We start from the raw sequence: 18,203 nt of genomic DNA, 5'->3' as shown, positions 1-18,203 counted from the left end.
GAGCGTGTATTTTAGGTTAATATATGTCATACATGGTACATCTATATGTGTATGATCGCGGAAATGCCCTTGGATTTCAAAGTGCTGGCACTTCAGCAGTATGTATATATGAATGCACATACATACTGCTGTATGTAAGCAGATTGAGGGGCATCGCTATCCATTCTTTGGAACCTTCGTAAACTTCGCATCAGTATAGAAGTATTTAATATAAATGCAAGCGAGATAATAGATTCAGGTTTGGCGTTGGTCTAGATACTATTGGGATGAATATAAATCTGGAAGGTCAACGGTGATCCCGTCACTTGAGTCAGGTTCAATGTATTTACGTGGAATATAGAATGAATCATGATATATCAACACCTAGAGCCTCTACCAAGTCTCTACTAGAAACAAAGGAATATAATCAACCAGCCAATTGGCTTGGGCGTTGGTTTTACCAAATTTGAGAGCCAACACACTACTAGTAGCCTTGGAACACATAGTATTGTTTCATTTAGGCTGATTTGCTGAGATTTGTTGCAATCCATACGTACTAGTACATACTAGGTACTTTCAGATCTATAAGACCCCATGGTGCTATATAGGCATGAGTACATATAGTATGTTCTCGTTTTCTTTCCCGTATTTAATATTTTCACATTCCATACATGGAAGAAGAACCCTTGGAAAAACCGAGCCTTCTACCCAACTGGAGGCGCGGAAAATTGTTGTGAACATGGCTACCTAAGGGCAAGGCGAACCACAGTGTTCAAATACATGGGAAGAATTAGCCAGACCATGGTATTTATTCTTACTATTTCACACCTGGGCACTAATGTTGAGTTGGCCCAAAGAGCAAACTAGAACACTAGGAAATGATTGTGATGTAAAGCGACATGGCCCATTCAAATCATGATGGCATTTAAAACTTTCTGCCCCTGGTGCATGCCTCAGACCCCATAGTTGGTATAAATACATCAGATAAATGGAAGCCATTGGAGACAGTAGTGTTAAAATTATAGTGACTGGTAACAGCGGCAGTATTGAGGTGCTACCGTATTTTCCTGATAGGTCAAATTGGTTGAAAACCTTGGAATATCCGTATCACGTATCTGGTTAGAGGCACGAATAGGTAAGTTGTATGCTGCTTCGAGCCTCTGATCTCCGATCGTTTTGATTGAAACCGACCCTACCCTTGTATAATTATTGGTAGCTCTTTTTTGCTCTCCTATTTCAAATATTTGACCATATGACTAAATTCCTGCCCATCACGTCTGGCAACACCAACCGACAGACACGTGTACCTAGCGTGGAAATGAATGTCTCTTCGGAACGAACAACTCATCCTTTCTCTGTCGACAAACTCTATCCCACAGAGAACGAATACTGTACACCAATGCAAAATGTGCATATGGCGCGACCTCCACCGCCCATTGAACAATGCATTATGATTGCATGCCAGCCACAAGTCCCGCTCGATGAAGAAGGGCGGTATTGTCTCAGAGGTACTGAGCGTTCTCCTTGCCTGCGAGGAGCAGCAAACAAAAAGTCAATTTCATGCCCAACCATTCGGCAGGAACAATGCAAGCACGGCACAGCGGCCCCGGCCTAACGTTGTGATAGGCCAGCGGGCGCGCATGCATGAGAAGGGGAAAATAGACACGGTTCATGGCGAATGAAAGATCGGGATACTAGACCCACTTCATTAAACCCCTAAATCCAACTTAGCGCTGATACCTCCGAAGCTACCGTTCGAGCTGTCCAGCACGCTAGTTTAGCGGCTTGCAGCCATTTTTCATTTTCCCCTGGAGGCCAGACGGTGCACTTGATACATTACGGTGAGGCTCGTATGGAAAAGGAAACCGATGATTATACGAGAGGCTGGATCATGTACAGAGCACAGAGTCAATGTGACAGATCATGGGCATTTATTCTGGGGGGGCTGCATTATATCAAGCTACCCGTGGGTTCATCCGGGTATTGATCAACGGGGAGGGGAAAGAGGAACTACGGATACACGAAAGAAGCACTAATTTCAAAATTTCAAGGAATTTTCCCTTGATTGTGCCTGACTCCGAAAATACTTGTGGCCGGCCGCGAGATCCGGACGGAAAAGGCGTGTTGATAGGCGAAAAGCTAACTTGTTAAGGGGTAGGGGAGGCAAATCTACCGGATAGAAATTGCTTGCTGTGAGTACACTAATTTCAGCCAAATGACGCTAGTCAATTAGTGATCATAATATTCAATATTCAATATAATTTCCCAAGGATTTGTGACCGTGAAGTGGGCACGGCCAGGGCGCTGCACCCTGCTCGATCGATGGGGCTTGGTGGACTCGATCGGTGGGGCCATTGAAGTGCGACTAATAATATTCGAGCTTCTAATCATACTAATCAAGCTTGGAAATAAATCCATGGACTCGATGCACTCGATGAGCTCGATGGACCCATCACGTCCAACTCGCGTGGCCCTTATGTATGTGTCGGCAGGTCTAACCCCCTAAAAAAGCTCTAACGGGGTCAAAACAAATTCCAAGCCCCGCGTTCGTGCATTATCGGTTCTGAGTTTTCCTTTTTTTCTCGAATTTTTTTTTTCTATTTCTTTGTCTGGGTTTAATTTCCGACAATTATTCGCTTCCTGGTTTATATGTAAGGCAGTCCGGGGCTGGTTGTCCCACCTCTATCTGACTGTTGCGGATCTCGTTCTCTATGATCCTCCCAAAGATCTTTTAGTCGTTCAATATTCCAGTTACCCAGTCTGAGTCTCTTGTCAGAGGAATTGGTGGATCTTTTCTTATTATACAACACAATTACCATTGGACTGTATGGAGGCCATGTGAATATTCCGAAGATCGCAGTCGCAAGAGAGTCGAGTCATTTAGCTCCACTCTAATACTTCGCTTCCCCTCATCCTCACCAATCGCAGCTTTGCTGCAATATTGCAGCTTGTGATTCAACATGCGGTGGTTTCTGGTAACACTGTTGGTTGCCTGTCTCTATTTGGGTCAGATAATCGCAGCTCCAGCTGAAGTCGTACCACAATATGCCAATGGTGTCGCCTTACTCAACGCCAGAGATGACGCGAGCGCGACATCAACCGGAGCAGATCAGACATCTAGCCAGTTTTCCACTATAGCTACAGCCACAACAGATGCGCCAACTACGACCACCTCAGCAAGCTCTACTACACACTCGGCATCGCAGACTACCAAAACAAACCAAACAGCCGCCAATACTTCGATTCCATCCCTAGGCTCGTCTGGCTCTAGCTCCAATTCCACGTCCAGTTCTTCGAAAATGGTATACCAAGGTGGTCTTCCCATTCGACCGGAAATCACACCAGCTGTGGGCGTGGCGGGCATTATACTTATGGCAGCGGGTGCAGCCCTAACATTTATCGGTATTCGAAAGCCACGGTACGCGCAACTTTTCGCGAAGAAGAAACGTCTCGGTGCTAATACTTAACAGATACCACATTTTCTTATCGACCGGACTCTTGGCCGCGCTAGGTGTTACAGTGAGTTTCCTCCCAGCACCAAATGGGAATGTGTGCATATCTAATGTTTTTGTCTAGGTCCTCATCGAATACGTCATGAGTCCACCTGCGTCTAATGCCGTACAAGGAGGATACCTGGTAGCCATATTTGTTTCTGGTGCGGTTTTCGGTGGTCTGGCACTTGTGTTCAAAGAGATAACCGAGGGTCTCTGCTGCCTTCTCGGCGGCTTCTGCATCGGGATGTGGCTCTTAACCATCAAAGCTGGAGGCCTCGTCACGGCAGACGGAGCGAAAATAGGATTCATTCTTGCTTTTGCCGGAGGCTTCTTCTGTCTCGCATTCAGCCGATACACACGTGCATATGGTTCGATGATATGTACCTCCTTTGGTGGCGCCACTACTCTCGTTCTCGGTATCGATTGCTTTAGTCGAGCTGGCTTGAAAGAGTTTTGGCTGTATGTCTGGGGTAAGATTTGCGTCCCACACGTCCTGATAAATGAAAAAGAAGAGCTAACATTGTCTAGCCTTGAATGTCGATATGTTCCCGTTGAACACTAATACATACCCCATTACGCGAAATATTCGTGTCGAATCTGCGATCATCATTATCGTCACTGCCTTTGGCGTCATTTTCCAGTTGCGATTGTGGAAAGTGATCAAAGAGCGCCGCGAGAAAGAGGAAGGCATTCGCCAAGAAGCCCAAAGACAGAAGGATGAAGCTGAAGCCGAGGTCGGCCGACAACTCGAAGAGAATAACCGCAAAGAACGAGCAGAGTGGGAGCAAATGTATGGGAATGGCAGCGATGCTAAGGAGCCGTCTATGTCGGAGACTGCCGTGGCTGATGACTCGCGACGAGGGTCTAGCTCTTATGGTTCATCTGTCCATGAGAAAGGCGCTTCCCTCGAGATGAAAGAGATGACTAGCCCCGACCGTTCTGCCCGCCTCTCGGATTCCGGAAACAATCTTGAGGTCGTGGAAGAGGTTGTTGCTGAGAACGCGGAACATCTTCAAGATGACCAGGCATTGCAGGAGCATGAGAATATCCCGCATAGAGAGGGCCATGCAAACCCGCAAGCACTAGAAGCTCCAGTTGCCGTCCCAAGACATCCGAAATCGGGAGCCAATGTGCCAGCAGACAACGGCTCTGAGCACGGCGCTGTTTTGGGCTCAGAGGTGGCCTCATTGCGATCAAAGCGCTTCTCAGGCAGATCCTTTAAGAACAGGTTATCTTGGCGAAGTGGTCATCACGGCGCGAACCAATCCATGCAATCTCAATCAGAAGAGGCTCTCATTGTCGCTACCGACGCAACTTCCTCTGTGGCTGGAATTGCTGATGATCTTCAGAGCATCTCCTCCGAAAGATTCAGTCTGGCCACCGAAGTCCCCGAGAATACAGAAGATGTATCAAAGGAGATATGCGAGCATAAAGTCTTCTCCGAAGAGCATGAAGCTGATAATATCAACAAGAATAATTTTTTGGAAAACAACTCAGAAATCAAGGTAATTAGCCATGAGGTGACTGAGGTGACCACGAATCCACAGAGTGAACATGGCACTGTGAAGGATGATGGCGTGAAACAGGAGGATCCTAAATCCACTGCAGTCGTTGAGACGGAGCTTGTTGACAAGAAGGACAAGAAAAGTGATAAACACGAGGTAGAACAGGCCAAGACCACAGAGCCTGAAGGGAAAGCAGACCCCGTCTCTACAGACGCACCCCAGGAACAGCAAAAACAGGAGCAAGATGGGAGCTCCGTGAAGAGAGACGAGCTCAAAACGGAGGATGTAATCCCGGAAAGCAAGTTCACAGTCACTCACGGTATCGAGCAGAATGCAGAGCAAGCTCCTGCTCGTACTGTCAACGAGGAGCCTACATCTGATCATGCACCGTTTTCACAAAATAAAAAGCCAGCAGAGAGGCCGAAGCTCAATGTTTCAACAGTTCAATCTATACCTGAACAAACATCAAGGGTTGTCAATTCATTCCGTACTGGAGAATGGGCAAAACATCTTGCTGATGCAGAGCATCCTGAAATTGAACCGATCCCAGATGAAATTGGACTTGAAGATGATACTGCTCCTGAGGAATTCGCTGCCCCAGTTGACATGAATGGTCTCTTACAAACGCCCCTCAATGCTCAGCCACCTCCAGTTGTATCAAGCCCTATTCCAACAAGCCCCGATCAGTCTTACCCTCGAACACGCGGGCCTTCAGCTTCTCCAGAGCTAAACTACTCGAAGCTTAGAGGTTCCATGCAGAATCTTAATACCGCTATCTCCCCGCCTATTTCCCGGAACATTTCTTCAGGATCACTGAGTCCCCCTGACCATAATGACATGGCTGCACTACGCAACAGCATGTCGACTCCGTACTTAAGCCCGGTCACGGCAAGTAAATCCCAGGAAGCCGTGGATTCCCCCCGTTGGAGCGGACCGCCTCCCCTTCTCGCCGTACGGGAAAACATGATGCGAAACCGGTTGTCATCAACATCCCTCCGGTATGATCCACGGACAGCATCCCGGAGCCAATCGCGACAGTCTCTCGCCGATCCCACCGGGGTCGTCTCGCCCACCTTGACAATTCCCGAGGAACATGATGAAATCACCGAAGCAGTTCACAACGAAGACGACGTTCCTCTCTCCAAACGGAAAGCAATGCTGCAGCGACAAACCATGCGATCCCCATCAGGGAATAGCGTTCAAAGCCTCGAGCGCACCAAGTCCCCCACTTATGTCCCTACCTCCTCCCCTGGCCCTGCCGACTCGGGTAGATCCGCAGCCGCCATGGCAGCATGGAGACAATCTGTTCGCGACGACATTTCGAAAAGCCGTGACTCGCTAGTTTACAGCCCTCAGCCGAATGCGAGACAAGAGAAGTCCCGCACTACGTGGGGATCTGTGCAGCAAATGCGCGATGCCTCGAACACTCAAATTGGCAATGCTATTGCGGATGAAATGCAGCGAGGAAACATGACGGACCTACACCGCAAGGCGATGCAAAAAATGCAAGCTTCTGCAAACCGCCAACTGTAGGATTTTATATTTTATTTGATTGATACCCCCACCCCCCCCTTTTCTCCTTCTTATCTTTGGTTATCTTTACGATCATGATCATTATCTGGTGTTTTATTTTTGAGTCTCTTTCGGATATCACGTCGGCGTTGGTTATCATATCATACAGACCCACTCTGGCAAGCCATAATGTACATAATCTAAAAGTGACAACAAAATCCCACCATATACTTAATCAACCTTCATTATCAAGACAGCGGATCTTCTATGCTCGATTCCTATACAAAACAACATTTCACTCATGCTCATGCCTCCTACATGAAGAAGGCCAAATACCTAAGCTACTGCAAAAAGTGTTTCGGCGCCTTCTCAAAAATCTTAATAGCCTGCTCCAACTGTTTCTCATACTGCTCCACCTCCACATTCTCCTGGTCATCCTCCACAAACAACCCCTCCGGCTCTCCATCCTCTCCACATTTGAGTCCCTCTTTTAACTCCCCGAGCCCAAGCTCAACAGATTGAACTCCTCCCCCTCTAGCCGTATTCACAGACATGAAATCCCGATAAAGACCCATTGAAACAGGCAACTTAACCTCATCAACACCCCCCTTCCCAACCTTAATAAACTTCGCATCAACCAATCGATACTGCGCCGCCCAGACATGCGGCTCGGCAACCTGCATAGCCATCTCCCACGTCTCCCCGACGCCCAAACTCACAGATCCACCAACCGGAACACCTGACATGGCACCAATAATAGCGGACGAGACACCCACTGATACCTTCGAGGATTTACCCCTTGACACGACCGTTCGTGCCCCCTCTAACAAGTAGAGACCCGTTAGCATCCATACTTTTGGACGGCGGGCGAACTTGAAGTTTAAAACATAGGAGCTGTTAGCTGCCGAGAGCCATAGTTTGAGTTTTTCTTGTGCCGTTTCATTGCTTAGGACGTTCTTTGTTAGGAACGTTTCTGGGCTGGAATGAACTTGTTAGATTTTATTTTCTTTTGTTTTAGGAATACTGCACGAGGCCGAACGACAAACATACTCTTTTAGTAGAAGTCTTTTGCCCTTTTCGGCGATTACGATCCGTTCAAGGTCTTTGTTATATGCCAGGTTGAGATGTGCGATATCCCCACCTTCAAGACCAATTCCAGGTGTTAAACGAGAATAGCCATGGAAGACCGCGTTGGTGATGTCAGTCTTGTATGCGTGCTCGCCGAGAGCATCATCACTGTTAACGTTAGATTGTGTTATGATAATATTCAATAAACCTAGCATGTGGCCACGAGGAATGTAAGACCCATACCTTAATAGTTCATGAGTATAATGTCGAGCACTCATTGGCTGCCAATACTTTTCCAAGACTAACGATCCCAAGGTTAATGCCTCGGGCCGTTCCCCCATTCCATAAAGAAAGAATGACTTATCATCAGCCATCGTGCAAGTGTAAGTTCGTGCCCAGAAAATCAATCGCTAGGACCCTTTCACGATACAAGACTATAAGTCACTGTCAGCCTGTGAATCTGAAGATAACTGTGAAACTGTCCTGTGCCACGTATTTACTGCCCCTCTCCCTTTTGTTGCCTGTGGAGGGGTCCAGTCTGTGCTGACTGCTTAAGTTCGCGCTAATGGGGCAACTTTTGGCGAGACCCGTTAGAAATTAGGGGATGGCGTTGTTTGGACCAATAGAGTATTGCCGGCATGTTATTCCAGACGATTAAGACTTAATTGTGCTTACTAGTTACATTGTCGAGTCTGCCTTTATCTGGTGGGATGTTCCTGGTGGCATGGATTTAATTAACTTGGAAGTATCTTTGTTTTTCCATTTTTCCAACTGTAACTGTGACAAGTCCAAGATTTAGGATTTCAAAATGATCTTCGAACATTTTGTCACTCTCTGCGGTAACTCTCTATTTGCAGAAGAATATAAGGGAGATCTCGACGCGGCATACGACTATCTTCAACAACTTGAAGTACAATACGACACACTTCCCGACCTAAACGATAAAGCAGAATACCTACGATGCTCGTCAATATACGCAATCCTAACAGGCAATTTCGGCAATGCATACAAACATCTCGATTCCCTACATAAGCTCCTAAATCAATTACCTCCAGAATGGGGTCTCCGATACACAAACTACAGAGTTCTAGCCGACTATACCCGTCGCTTCCCTCCAATGCTCCGCTTCTACCAAGAACGAGGCTGGCCCCTCAACATCCCAATGCTAGGCAATATAATCGGGCCTATTGAAATTTCCCAATCTTTCACAAAAAACGTCAATGAGCATTTGCCTCACGGGCTTCCCCGCGATAAGGCACTATGTCATATTTTAAATGTCATCTCTTGGGCTCCTACAAGTACACGACGCTTAACTCAACAATTTCATCCTCTTTCACCTGGTGGCCCAAATTATAAGCCTGATCAAAGCCCTGCGTCGGATATAGAGATCAGTGCGAAGAATATATTAGCGCGTCGTGATCTGGCACAGGCCAATGGTGCGGATTCTATGGCGAATTATTTGAATAGGCTCGTTGTTGAGTTTTATATTGCTTGTGCGAGTCCCAAGAAAGAGATTATGTTGATAGATTTGTATCAGAGGTGTGAAAAATTGAATGATTATGCTGGGATGGCGAATGCGAAGCTTTTGGAAGGTGATGATATGCTTTGTGCGCCTTTTACAAGTCCGTTGGCTCTTAATTTGGTTCCGTTTAATTCCTCGGCTGCTGCTGGGGATAATACTTTCTGGGATCCTATTGAGTTTGATCTTGGGTTTGATTATACTGATACTGTGAAAGGGCTCTATGAGTCTGCACTTGATTTGTTTAAAGCATCGGGGTCTAAAAGAGGCCAGGCGGCTGTGTTGTTTCGACAAGGGTGCTGTCTGCATAATCTGGCTCGGCTCCAACGGACATCGAATAAGGTATATGTGGATTTCTTGGTTGAGGCGGAGACGAAGTTTCAAGATGCAGTTGTGTTGTTTGGGCGCGACGAAGCAAATGTGCAGTTTGTCAGAGCTCATCAGATATTACTCGCTATCTCGAAGAGAAATCCGCAGCGTGTGAAGAAACTCTCAAGAGAAATTGGAGACTGGTGTGCTACTGCGAAGAACGAAGTTCTAGCACATGTCATTGGTCTTCTCATGGGGCGATTCGCATATCAGGAATGGCATAAATACTCCAATTTGGATACAGCGCAGCAGGCATGGGAATGCGTTTATGAAGTTTCAAGGGCAGTGGATGATATGGTTCCTCTGCTTCAAAGCATAGTGTGTCGTGTATCACTTCATCACGAAATGTTCAATTCAGCTGCTGCTCGACTATTAATCGAAGAGGCATTTGATAACATCGAAGAAGTCCGAGATTACCTGAGTGATAAAATCCTGCCTGCGCCCCAGACACCGCTGGGCCGGGCGGATTTCCAACTTCTTCAAACAACAAAGTGTCTTTTCCTGTGGACTTTTGGTCGTCTTGTTGGACAAGTTTATATGCGCGCAGAAGAGGATACAGCTCCATTCTTTAAATGGCATGCTCGATTGAGTGACTGGGTCGAGAATGATGAGGATTTTCGTGAATGGCGCGGAATGATTGAAGATTATGAGTCTCCATCTGCTGGAGATTACAAGCCTGCGATAGCGCCCCCGGAACATAAGAAGGGTAGTCTTTGGAAAAAGGTGATGGCTGATGAGGCTGCGCATATAAAATATGCGGCTGCTGACTCTGGATTTCGCCGATTACTGGGTGAAGGAGATGTACTGGGCGCCGAGGAGATTTTTCGGCGGTTTGTGATCGAGAATTCGAATGAGGGGAAGGTTTGTACAAGAGATTTGTACCGGGTATTGGCTTGCGATCGTATCGGAGATCGAGCTAAAGCGCGGGAGATATTTGATTCAATCAGTGACGATGAGTTGTTCGATGGAAATCTGGAGGCATATCAGCAGGGAATAGGAGTCAGGTCATCCCTTCCTACGGTGGGACAGAATGCTTTAACATTCGCTCTGTTTGCTGGGGATTTTGACAGAGCCCGTCGACTGGTTCGAATGATCAGTGATATGAATCCGACATTCTTTGATTCCGTCATTGATAATTCCATTGACTACTCCCTCAGATTGGGACAATATGCCGCTATCATGAAAGACACAGAGCCAGAGTTATGTTTCTCTAAACTTCTGATTGCTCGTCAACTTATTGAGACTCGCCGGAGACAGACGACGGATTTGGATGCTCGGGTCTGGAGTTCCCATGCTGGGTGGAGTGGTGAAATATATCTGAATCTTGCGCGTATATGTCTACGTGCAGGTAACCTAGGACTGCCACTAGATCTGTTGGCTAGCAGTGGCGATGAGCACATTGCAGGGGCCTCTTGGGTGGACCATGCATTGCTATTTGTCGAAATGTATAGAGCGCGGGCTGTTCTGGAATCTTTGCAGACACAAGCAGCTAAAGCGACAGGGCTTTCTGAAGCCCCGAACGCTACAAAGTTGTCCGAGGCTGTACATAAACGACGTCTTTTAAGGTCGTTACTGTCTCTGGAGACATTAACAGCTGACCAGGAGAAAGAAGTAGCACAGTTGCGTGATGATATCAAGGAGTTAGAGGAAGATGGGACGCTCACATCTGCCACAACTTTCATTGATACCGTGAACTCATCAATTGACCCAAAGCTCTTATACCAGAATATCGATGAAGATACCGTGGTGATCGAAACAACCTTTGGAATTCGCGGAATGATCGCATTTGCGGCCACCAGGGACGGCATTCAGGAAACTCATCAATCATCGTTTTGTCAAGTCGATATGAAAAGACCTGTTATGAGGGCCTTGCAGATTATGCGAAAATTGACTGGATATATCAGCGACGAAGAAGAGAAACAGAAAAAGTTGCTCAATGAGCTATGCAGCGAAATCTCCGAGGTCCTACTGGTACCCTTCGCGGAGATTATCAGAACAAAGTTGCATATCATTTTCTCGGTGTCGGATCCATTGACTGCGTTCCCATTCTCTATTCTTCCATTTGATGGCAAGCCCCTGATTATGCAAGCCGTTGTTTCTCAAGTACCAAGTCTGACTGTCCTCTACTACCTTTCTCAACGCAAGTCGACATCAGCGTCTCCGACGGTATCTGTGTTGGCCAAGTCTCCAACAGAAGAGCCATCTGGCAATACTCGAGGTGGCAACGAGGTGAATCTCCACATGGCAGGAATCGAAGCTGTCAACATTGCTCGCATGTTCGCAACATGGCCCATTGAAGCATCTCAGATGACGCGCAAAGACTTCCAACAACACGTCGAGGGGGGTTCATTGATCATGCACATCGGCACGCACGGTGACATCAACAATCAGAATCCCCTCCTATCATCGATTTCAATTGGTCACGGGCAAGAATTCCGTGTTGTCGACATGTCAGCTATAAAAAGCAATGTGAATCTCTTAGTATTCGCAGCTTGTTTGAGTGGATTTGGAAAAGCAACGATTGGTAGTGAGGTTCTTGGCTTTTCGCACGTTGTCTTAAGTACAGGGTGTCAGGCGTATATCGGATCGCTTTGGAAAGTGAGTGATTTTGGGTCGATGTTGATTATGACTCTATTTTATCAGTATTTGAAGGCAAATCCGCATAGACCGGTTGCGGAGGCTATGAGAGCAGCGCAGATGGGTCTTTTGCAGTTGGATATGGATAAGGCGGGTGTTCTTCTTGATCAATTAGCGGAGAACTGGTCAGTGGATGTTAGTACGGGTCAAAGCCCTGCAGAGTTTGTGCCTGATGCGGAGTTTCTTCTGTGGGCTTTGAAGATGATTTTGGAGCAGTTGGACTGGTCCAGTCCGTTTTACTGGGCCCCGTTTACGTTGGTGGGGTATGGTGGATTTCGATTTCTGCATGAGATGGATGTTTAAAAAGATGAAAAGAGTGTTACCAGGCAGATAAAGTAAGGGATGTAATTCGACAATAGTATAAACCTGAAGTGGACTGTGCACATCTCCACAGACCTACGACCAACAGTTAGCCAAGTCAGATCCAGAGCACGAACTCCACCCATGTCTGCATCTGTCTGTTTTCTCTTTCTTCCCCAAATTGACAGCTGCATTTCGTAGCCAGTGACAGTTGAATAGCCAAGTTTAAGTGGGGATCATCTTGGCTCCCTTGATCACTTAATTATCGGGATGAAACAAGGGAGAAGAGATGAATCAATTAATCTATTAGTCTGTGAGTTCAAGTGAAACCCACAAACGAGACATTGAAATGCTCCAGGGCTGTTACGTATAAGTACAAGTACAGTCACTACAGTGCATCAGTTTCTTTGTCACCGGGCTATGCGGCTATACTCTGGTACACTAACCAGTTAGTCACAGTTAGAGATACATAACTAGTTAACTAGTGTGTGGCTCCAGCAGGATTTGATTGCCTCATTTTTCAGGAGGATCCACGTCTACGATCTTGGGGAGAGCGATCTGGGGGGATCTACACTTTGCTTAGAGTCAGATTTGATTTTAATCTCGATCTCTTGTTTGATTATTTGATTTCCTTTTCTTTTTCCATCCTCATTCCTTTACATCTTTCGTTGTTGTTCTTCTAGAGTTTTGCCGATCTCGATCCTTCTCCAGACTTCGCTCCTTTGGCTGCTCTCTCGCCCTTCTCTCTCTCTCTCTTTCCTCTTTTTTGGTTTAATTCTTTTACCTACTCAAAACGGCGTCCTTAACACCTTTTCGATCAACGGATACGGATCGGAATTCTTCTTATCAATCTGCGCGCGCTCAATCATTTGGCGTCTGGAGAGGTGCCCCCGTGGAGGCGACTCCGTCATTCGCTCGAGCACAGCGACGACAGTGCGTCCCCAGCTCGGGCCCGTCGTCGTTCCCTGCAATCCTCCGTCCTCCGGCTGTTCGACTCGCCAATCCAGTCAACCACGTCCCCCGCGTAACCCCCATTACTCTCCCACCCGCCAGGTCAGACGAAAGTCTTCCGCTCGGTCTCGGTCATCAACGCGACGCACATCCCCTCCTTAGTGTCCCCGAACGTCGCCGAAGTCGCCTCACTCCATCCCCGACCAGTCCGACCAGCCTAATCGTCGAACACAGCCAGGGGGAATCAGAAAGCGGTCGTACAAGCATTGCGTTACCCCCGAGTCATCGCCGAAGCGATCAATTCTCCCCACACAGAAATGGCCGCAGCGTTTGCCGGCAGTGCGGCTCGGGAAGTCGAGAATCTGCGACCACCCGAGGCAGTCCACCTTGCAGAAGATGGCACTCGCTACAGAGAGGATGGCCAACCTCGTCATGCCCAGTCACAAACTTCCCTTCGATCGCAGTCCCAGATTGCTTCCGTTCCTTCACATACCGGTCAGCCTCCACCTGATGTCGCGGATGAATTAGCTTGGGGTCCCGCGCATCCCTGTTATCCTCATTTCAATCCACACGTTCCTATCAATTCACCAGAATACCTCACTACACGGGTAATCCGTATTCGTCGCGATTGGATGATAAAGGGTGACTTGGCGCCAACTTTTTCAAACCTCTATCCTGAGATTTTGGACCCGTTACTTTCGGAACAGGAGTTCCGGAGAGTAGTCGCGACTGTCAACGATGGTGTGATCAACGCATTTGATCCTTACAGCTTACGAAACTGGGTCGACGGTGCCCTCGGCTTGTTAACCGGCTGGGTATGGGATGATCTGAACGCTCCAAAGGTCAAGGGCTCACTACAAACCGTCGAATCATGGCTTGAGAAATGGAATCGGGAGGTCGGTGCCAAAGATGGCGTTTACATCTGGAGTCTCCGACGCACAGCATACATGTCTATTGATATCCAAATCCCCGACCCCAAGGTCGGAATTGTTTCCAGCGAAGCACCTTCCTTGCCCGGCACCAGACCCAGTACAGCAGCAGGGCCGGCGAATTGATCGGCCACTTGTGTGAAGAGGGAAAATAGGTCCCTCTTACTTGTCATTCTATGTCATCTTCTGGATGTATATTTCTTTAAATCTGTTCATCTCATTTCTCGGATTTTGCATGATATCCCTTCCCCAGCGGCTATTACCATCTTCTCTCCCATCCGTTTCTATTTGCTTTTTCTCAAAATACGTCTCATTAATCTCTGCATGAAGCCGCTGGGGAATACTTCTTTCTCTGACATATGCGACCTTCTTGGTCTTTTTTTTTTTTTTTTTTTTTTTGTTGCTTTATTTGTTCATACGTGACTGTCATATCCGTGGTTCTACATGTCGATCTATCAAGAGCCAAACAACGCAAATAACTAGACCTATCGGTCGAGAACACTCAACATTTTTTTCTTATCCTTCCCAACCTTCTAATCATGGAACATTGAATGATCGAATGTGAAAGTAGTCAAGAGTGAGTCTTGCATACAACTGTAACTATTCAGGGGTATTACCAAACTTAGGAGAACATCGGAACTGAACAAACGCAAAATAAACCAGATTAAAATATTAAAAAATATTAAAAACGATCAAAATGCAAATCACAATTCTTACTAAATGTCCATCTATATACCAAAGTAAACGGCGCCGTGGTCCAAACCCTGAACTAAGCTAAACCCTGACCCAGGCGGTGTCGATAAAGTTGATCCAGATCCCCCACATCCCCCGTTCACCTGGAAGCTCCCCTTTACCTCCGCTTAACTCACGGGATGCGCCCTGGATATCCACCATGCTCTCGGGGATCCTGATATTCAATCAAAAAGGCGAGAATCTTATCTTCCGCGCCTTCCGAAGCGACTGCCGCCCACGACTAGCAGATATCTTTCGCATCCAAGTCATCTCCAACCCGCAAGTCCGCTCCCCGATCCTGACACTCGGCTCAACCACCTTCAGCCATGTTAAGCACGAGAATATCTACATAGTCGCCGTGACTAAGAGCAATGCCAATGCTGCGCTTATCTTCGAGTTTCTCTACCGGCTTATTCTGCTCGGGAAGAGTTACTTCGGGAAGTTCGACGAGGAGGCTGTTAAGAATAACTTTGTGTTGATTTATGAATTGCTTGATGGTGGGTTTTCTTCAATTCTCTTCATGCTTTTGCTTGTATCATATATTTTATTGTTGCTAATTGGTATGTTTCTTTTGCAGAAATCTTGGACTTCGGATATCCACAGAACACAGAGACCGATACACTGAAGATGTACATCACAACCGAAGGTGTCAAGTCCGCCATTGCAAACTCCCCCACAGACTCAAGCAAAATCACCATGCAAGCGACCGGTGCGCAATCATGGCGCCGCGCAGACATCAAATATCGCAAAAACGAAGCCTTCGTCGACGTAATCGAAGACGTAAACCTCCTGATGTCAGCAACCGGCACCGTCCTCCGCGCAGACGTAAATGGCCAAATAGTCATGCGAGCCTATCTCACCGGTACCCCGGAATGCAAATTTGGACTCAATGACCGACTCCTCGTCGACACGGTTGATGCGCCCGGACCAAGCAAAAAGGGTGACGGAGGCGGTATCTCGGGTGTTAAGAAGACAACAAGGGCAGCAGCGGGCTCGGTCACACTTGAAGATTGTCAATTTCATCAATGTGTTAAATTGGGCAAATTCGATGCTGACCGGATTATCTCGTTCGTGCCGCCGGACGGCGAGTTCGAGTTGATGCGGTACCGTGCTACGGAGAATGTGAATCTTCCGTTTAAGGTTCATCCTACTGTTAGGGAGATTGGGACGACGAAGGTCGAATACAGTGTGGCTATTAAAGCGAATTTTAGCGCTAAGCTCTTTGCAACAAATGTGGTTGTTCGGATTCCTACGCCGCTTAATACGGCTAAGACTACTGAACGGACTAGTCAGGGGAGAGCGAAGTATGAGCCTGAACAGAACAATATTGTTTGGAAGATTCCTAGGTTCTCGGGACAGGCGGAGTTTGTTCTCAATGCGGAGGCTACCCTCACCTCTATGACGCATCAGAAGACTTGGAGTCGGCCGCCGATCAGTCTTTCGTTTAGTTTGCTTATGTTTACTTCGTCTGGTCTTTTGGTTCGATACCTTAAAGTCTTTGAGAAGAACAATTACAGTTCTGTTAAGTGGGTGCGCTATATGACGCGTGCAGGAAGCTATGAAATCCGGTATTTTTATCATCCACATTGTTACTGTTCTGTTGAGACTTTCAAAATACTAACTGTCTTTCTCTTGATAGATTCTAGGGTGACTTGATATTCGGTTCAAGCACGAAGTAGCATATGTTTCCTGCAGTTATACTGCCATTAGCTATAACTATCAGGCTAGGTGTCTGGCGTCAGAGGTGCTTTGTACATTCGTCTATCCTTCTAATGAATTCTAAAATCACATCTTAATCCCAATCCATCTCCATACCACTCCCAGCATTAAAATAACCAACCATCCCCATCTTAAATACAGGTGGACAGGAACAGGATCAACGTTCAAATATGGGAAGCACGCTGAGCCGTTCCAGCTGGCGGAGAGCCGCTTGAATGAATCATGTAAAACGCAACGACATTCAAGAGTTCATCCGAAGATATAATAACTCCAAGTTAATGAGGCTCATATAGTGGCTTAGTGCCAGTGGATTATTCATCACCTCGCCAATGCCACTTGGGCTGAAAAGGGCCCCCACTCGATGTCTATTTGAACAAAATCCATTATATCACTAGGAGATCAAGCTGCGGCCTTGGACCAGGTACATGCTGCCCTTCCATGGGCGGGGGCACGCTTTCTATTACAGGTTGGTTACAGCCGGGAGTGCTTTCGCTGTATGTGATGCTGAAAGTTTGCTTAGATTGCAACTAACGACTTTGAAATTGTCGACTTTGCTATTGAGGGAGCCGAAAGAATCTCCAGGATTGTAGCTCGTTACAGAGTTATTGAGAGATTGCTATTTTGCAAATGTCGATACAACTTGATCGGATGCAGGAAATATGTATCAAGTTACATAAATCACTACTGGCTCAATGACTCGGATACATCATTCGAATTCTGAAAAGTCATGTAGACATTCATTCATACATATAGTACATACAGTGTCAGTTCCATTCTATACAGTGATTGCCCCCCTGATATCCATCTTCCAACGCAACGCTAAGATCTACCAAAAGTCCATTACTCCCCAAATCTCATATTTTGATGACGACCCCAAATACCCGAGTCAACCGTAAACAACCCTAAAGTTATCGTTGGTCTGTAACCTAGACAACAGACAGTCAAAATAGACAATCTCGCCGGCCATGGCAGGTCAAAGTGCTCTCCACTGAACCCAGCAAGCACACAATTGCGTGGGTCGAAATCACATATCTCCACACTTGGGCACTAGGTAGTTCGCGCGGGGTAACTGCAATTTGATAATGAATTTCCCCGGTAATATATCACGGGGCCTTATGCACAGAGGTATATATGTCTTGGCTACAATGTTTCTTTGTTAGAAGAGGGGTTGCGAGTCAGTACAAGCACCGAGGTCATTTGACCATCGCCACCAATACCGGGGCATAGACAAAGAAAGAATAAGGTAGCATCAGAGCTGAATGTGTTTGCGCCATAAGCGCTTCAATTGTTGTCTTTTTTGTTCAGTGGGGTTCATACCATACTAATCATAGGGCAAACCAATTGGTTAACACGGTTCAAATGTTGGTAGTACATATGAGCGATTTGCATCCATGTCATCCATGTGGTTATAAGCTTGACAAAGAAATGTTTTTGATCCTTTTCTTGGCTGCAAGCCTGTGGAGACGCTAAGATAGAACTTTACCTAGGT

At 46.8% G+C, this 18,203-nt stretch overlaps 5 protein-coding genes across 5 annotated transcripts; 4 read left to right on the top strand and 1 right to left on the bottom strand.

The window, feature by feature from the left end:
- Nucleotides 1–2,939: 2,939 nt before the first annotated feature.
- On the top strand, nt 2,940–6,511 carry N7478_005587 (TMEM198/TM7SF3 family protein; the record flags this gene model as incomplete). The annotated part of the gene is made up of 4 exons (XM_056921801.1): nt 2,940–3,397; nt 3,450–3,498; nt 3,556–3,943; nt 4,002–6,511. 4 exons carry the CDS (start codon nt 2,940–2,942, stop codon nt 6,509–6,511), a joined length of 3,405 nt encoding a protein of 1,134 aa, XP_056779838.1.
- A 320-nt stretch (nt 6,512–6,831) lies between these two features.
- Nucleotides 6,832–7,932, bottom strand: N7478_005586 (uncharacterized protein; the record flags this gene model as incomplete). Its single annotated transcript, XM_056921800.1, has 3 exons — nt 6,832–7,468; nt 7,541–7,726; nt 7,802–7,932. The coding sequence occupies 3 exons, from the start codon at nt 7,930–7,932 to the stop codon at nt 6,832–6,834; spliced, it is 954 nt and encodes a 317-aa protein (XP_056779837.1).
- A 434-nt stretch (nt 7,933–8,366) lies between these two features.
- On the top strand, nt 8,367–12,386 carry N7478_005585 (CHAT domain-containing protein; the record flags this gene model as incomplete). Its single annotated transcript, XM_056921799.1, has 1 exon — nt 8,367–12,386. One exon carries the CDS (start codon nt 8,367–8,369, stop codon nt 12,384–12,386), a length of 4,020 nt encoding a protein of 1,339 aa, XP_056779836.1.
- Nucleotides 12,387–13,651: 1,265 nt separating this feature from the next.
- On the top strand, nt 13,652–14,389 carry N7478_005584 (ERF4 family protein; the record flags this gene model as incomplete). The annotated part of the gene is made up of 1 exon (XM_056921798.1): nt 13,652–14,389. One exon carries the CDS (start codon nt 13,652–13,654, stop codon nt 14,387–14,389), a length of 738 nt encoding a protein of 245 aa, XP_056779835.1.
- A 766-nt stretch (nt 14,390–15,155) lies between these two features.
- N7478_005583 (AP-2 complex subunit mu) lies at nt 15,156–16,641 on the top strand (the record flags this gene model as incomplete). The annotated part of the gene is made up of 3 exons (XM_056921797.1): nt 15,156–15,492; nt 15,573–16,563; nt 16,635–16,641. 3 exons carry the CDS (start codon nt 15,156–15,158, stop codon nt 16,639–16,641), a joined length of 1,335 nt encoding a protein of 444 aa, XP_056779834.1.
- Nucleotides 16,642–18,203: the final 1,562 nt, after the last annotated feature.

The sequence above is a fragment of the Penicillium angulare genome, assembly GCF_028827245.1.
Source record: "Penicillium angulare strain IBT 27051 chromosome Unknown utg000004l_segment0_segment0, whole genome shotgun sequence".
Classification (NCBI taxonomy): domain Eukaryota; kingdom Fungi; phylum Ascomycota; class Eurotiomycetes; order Eurotiales; family Aspergillaceae; genus Penicillium; species Penicillium angulare.
This window is presented reverse-complemented; position numbering and strand designations above follow the sequence as displayed.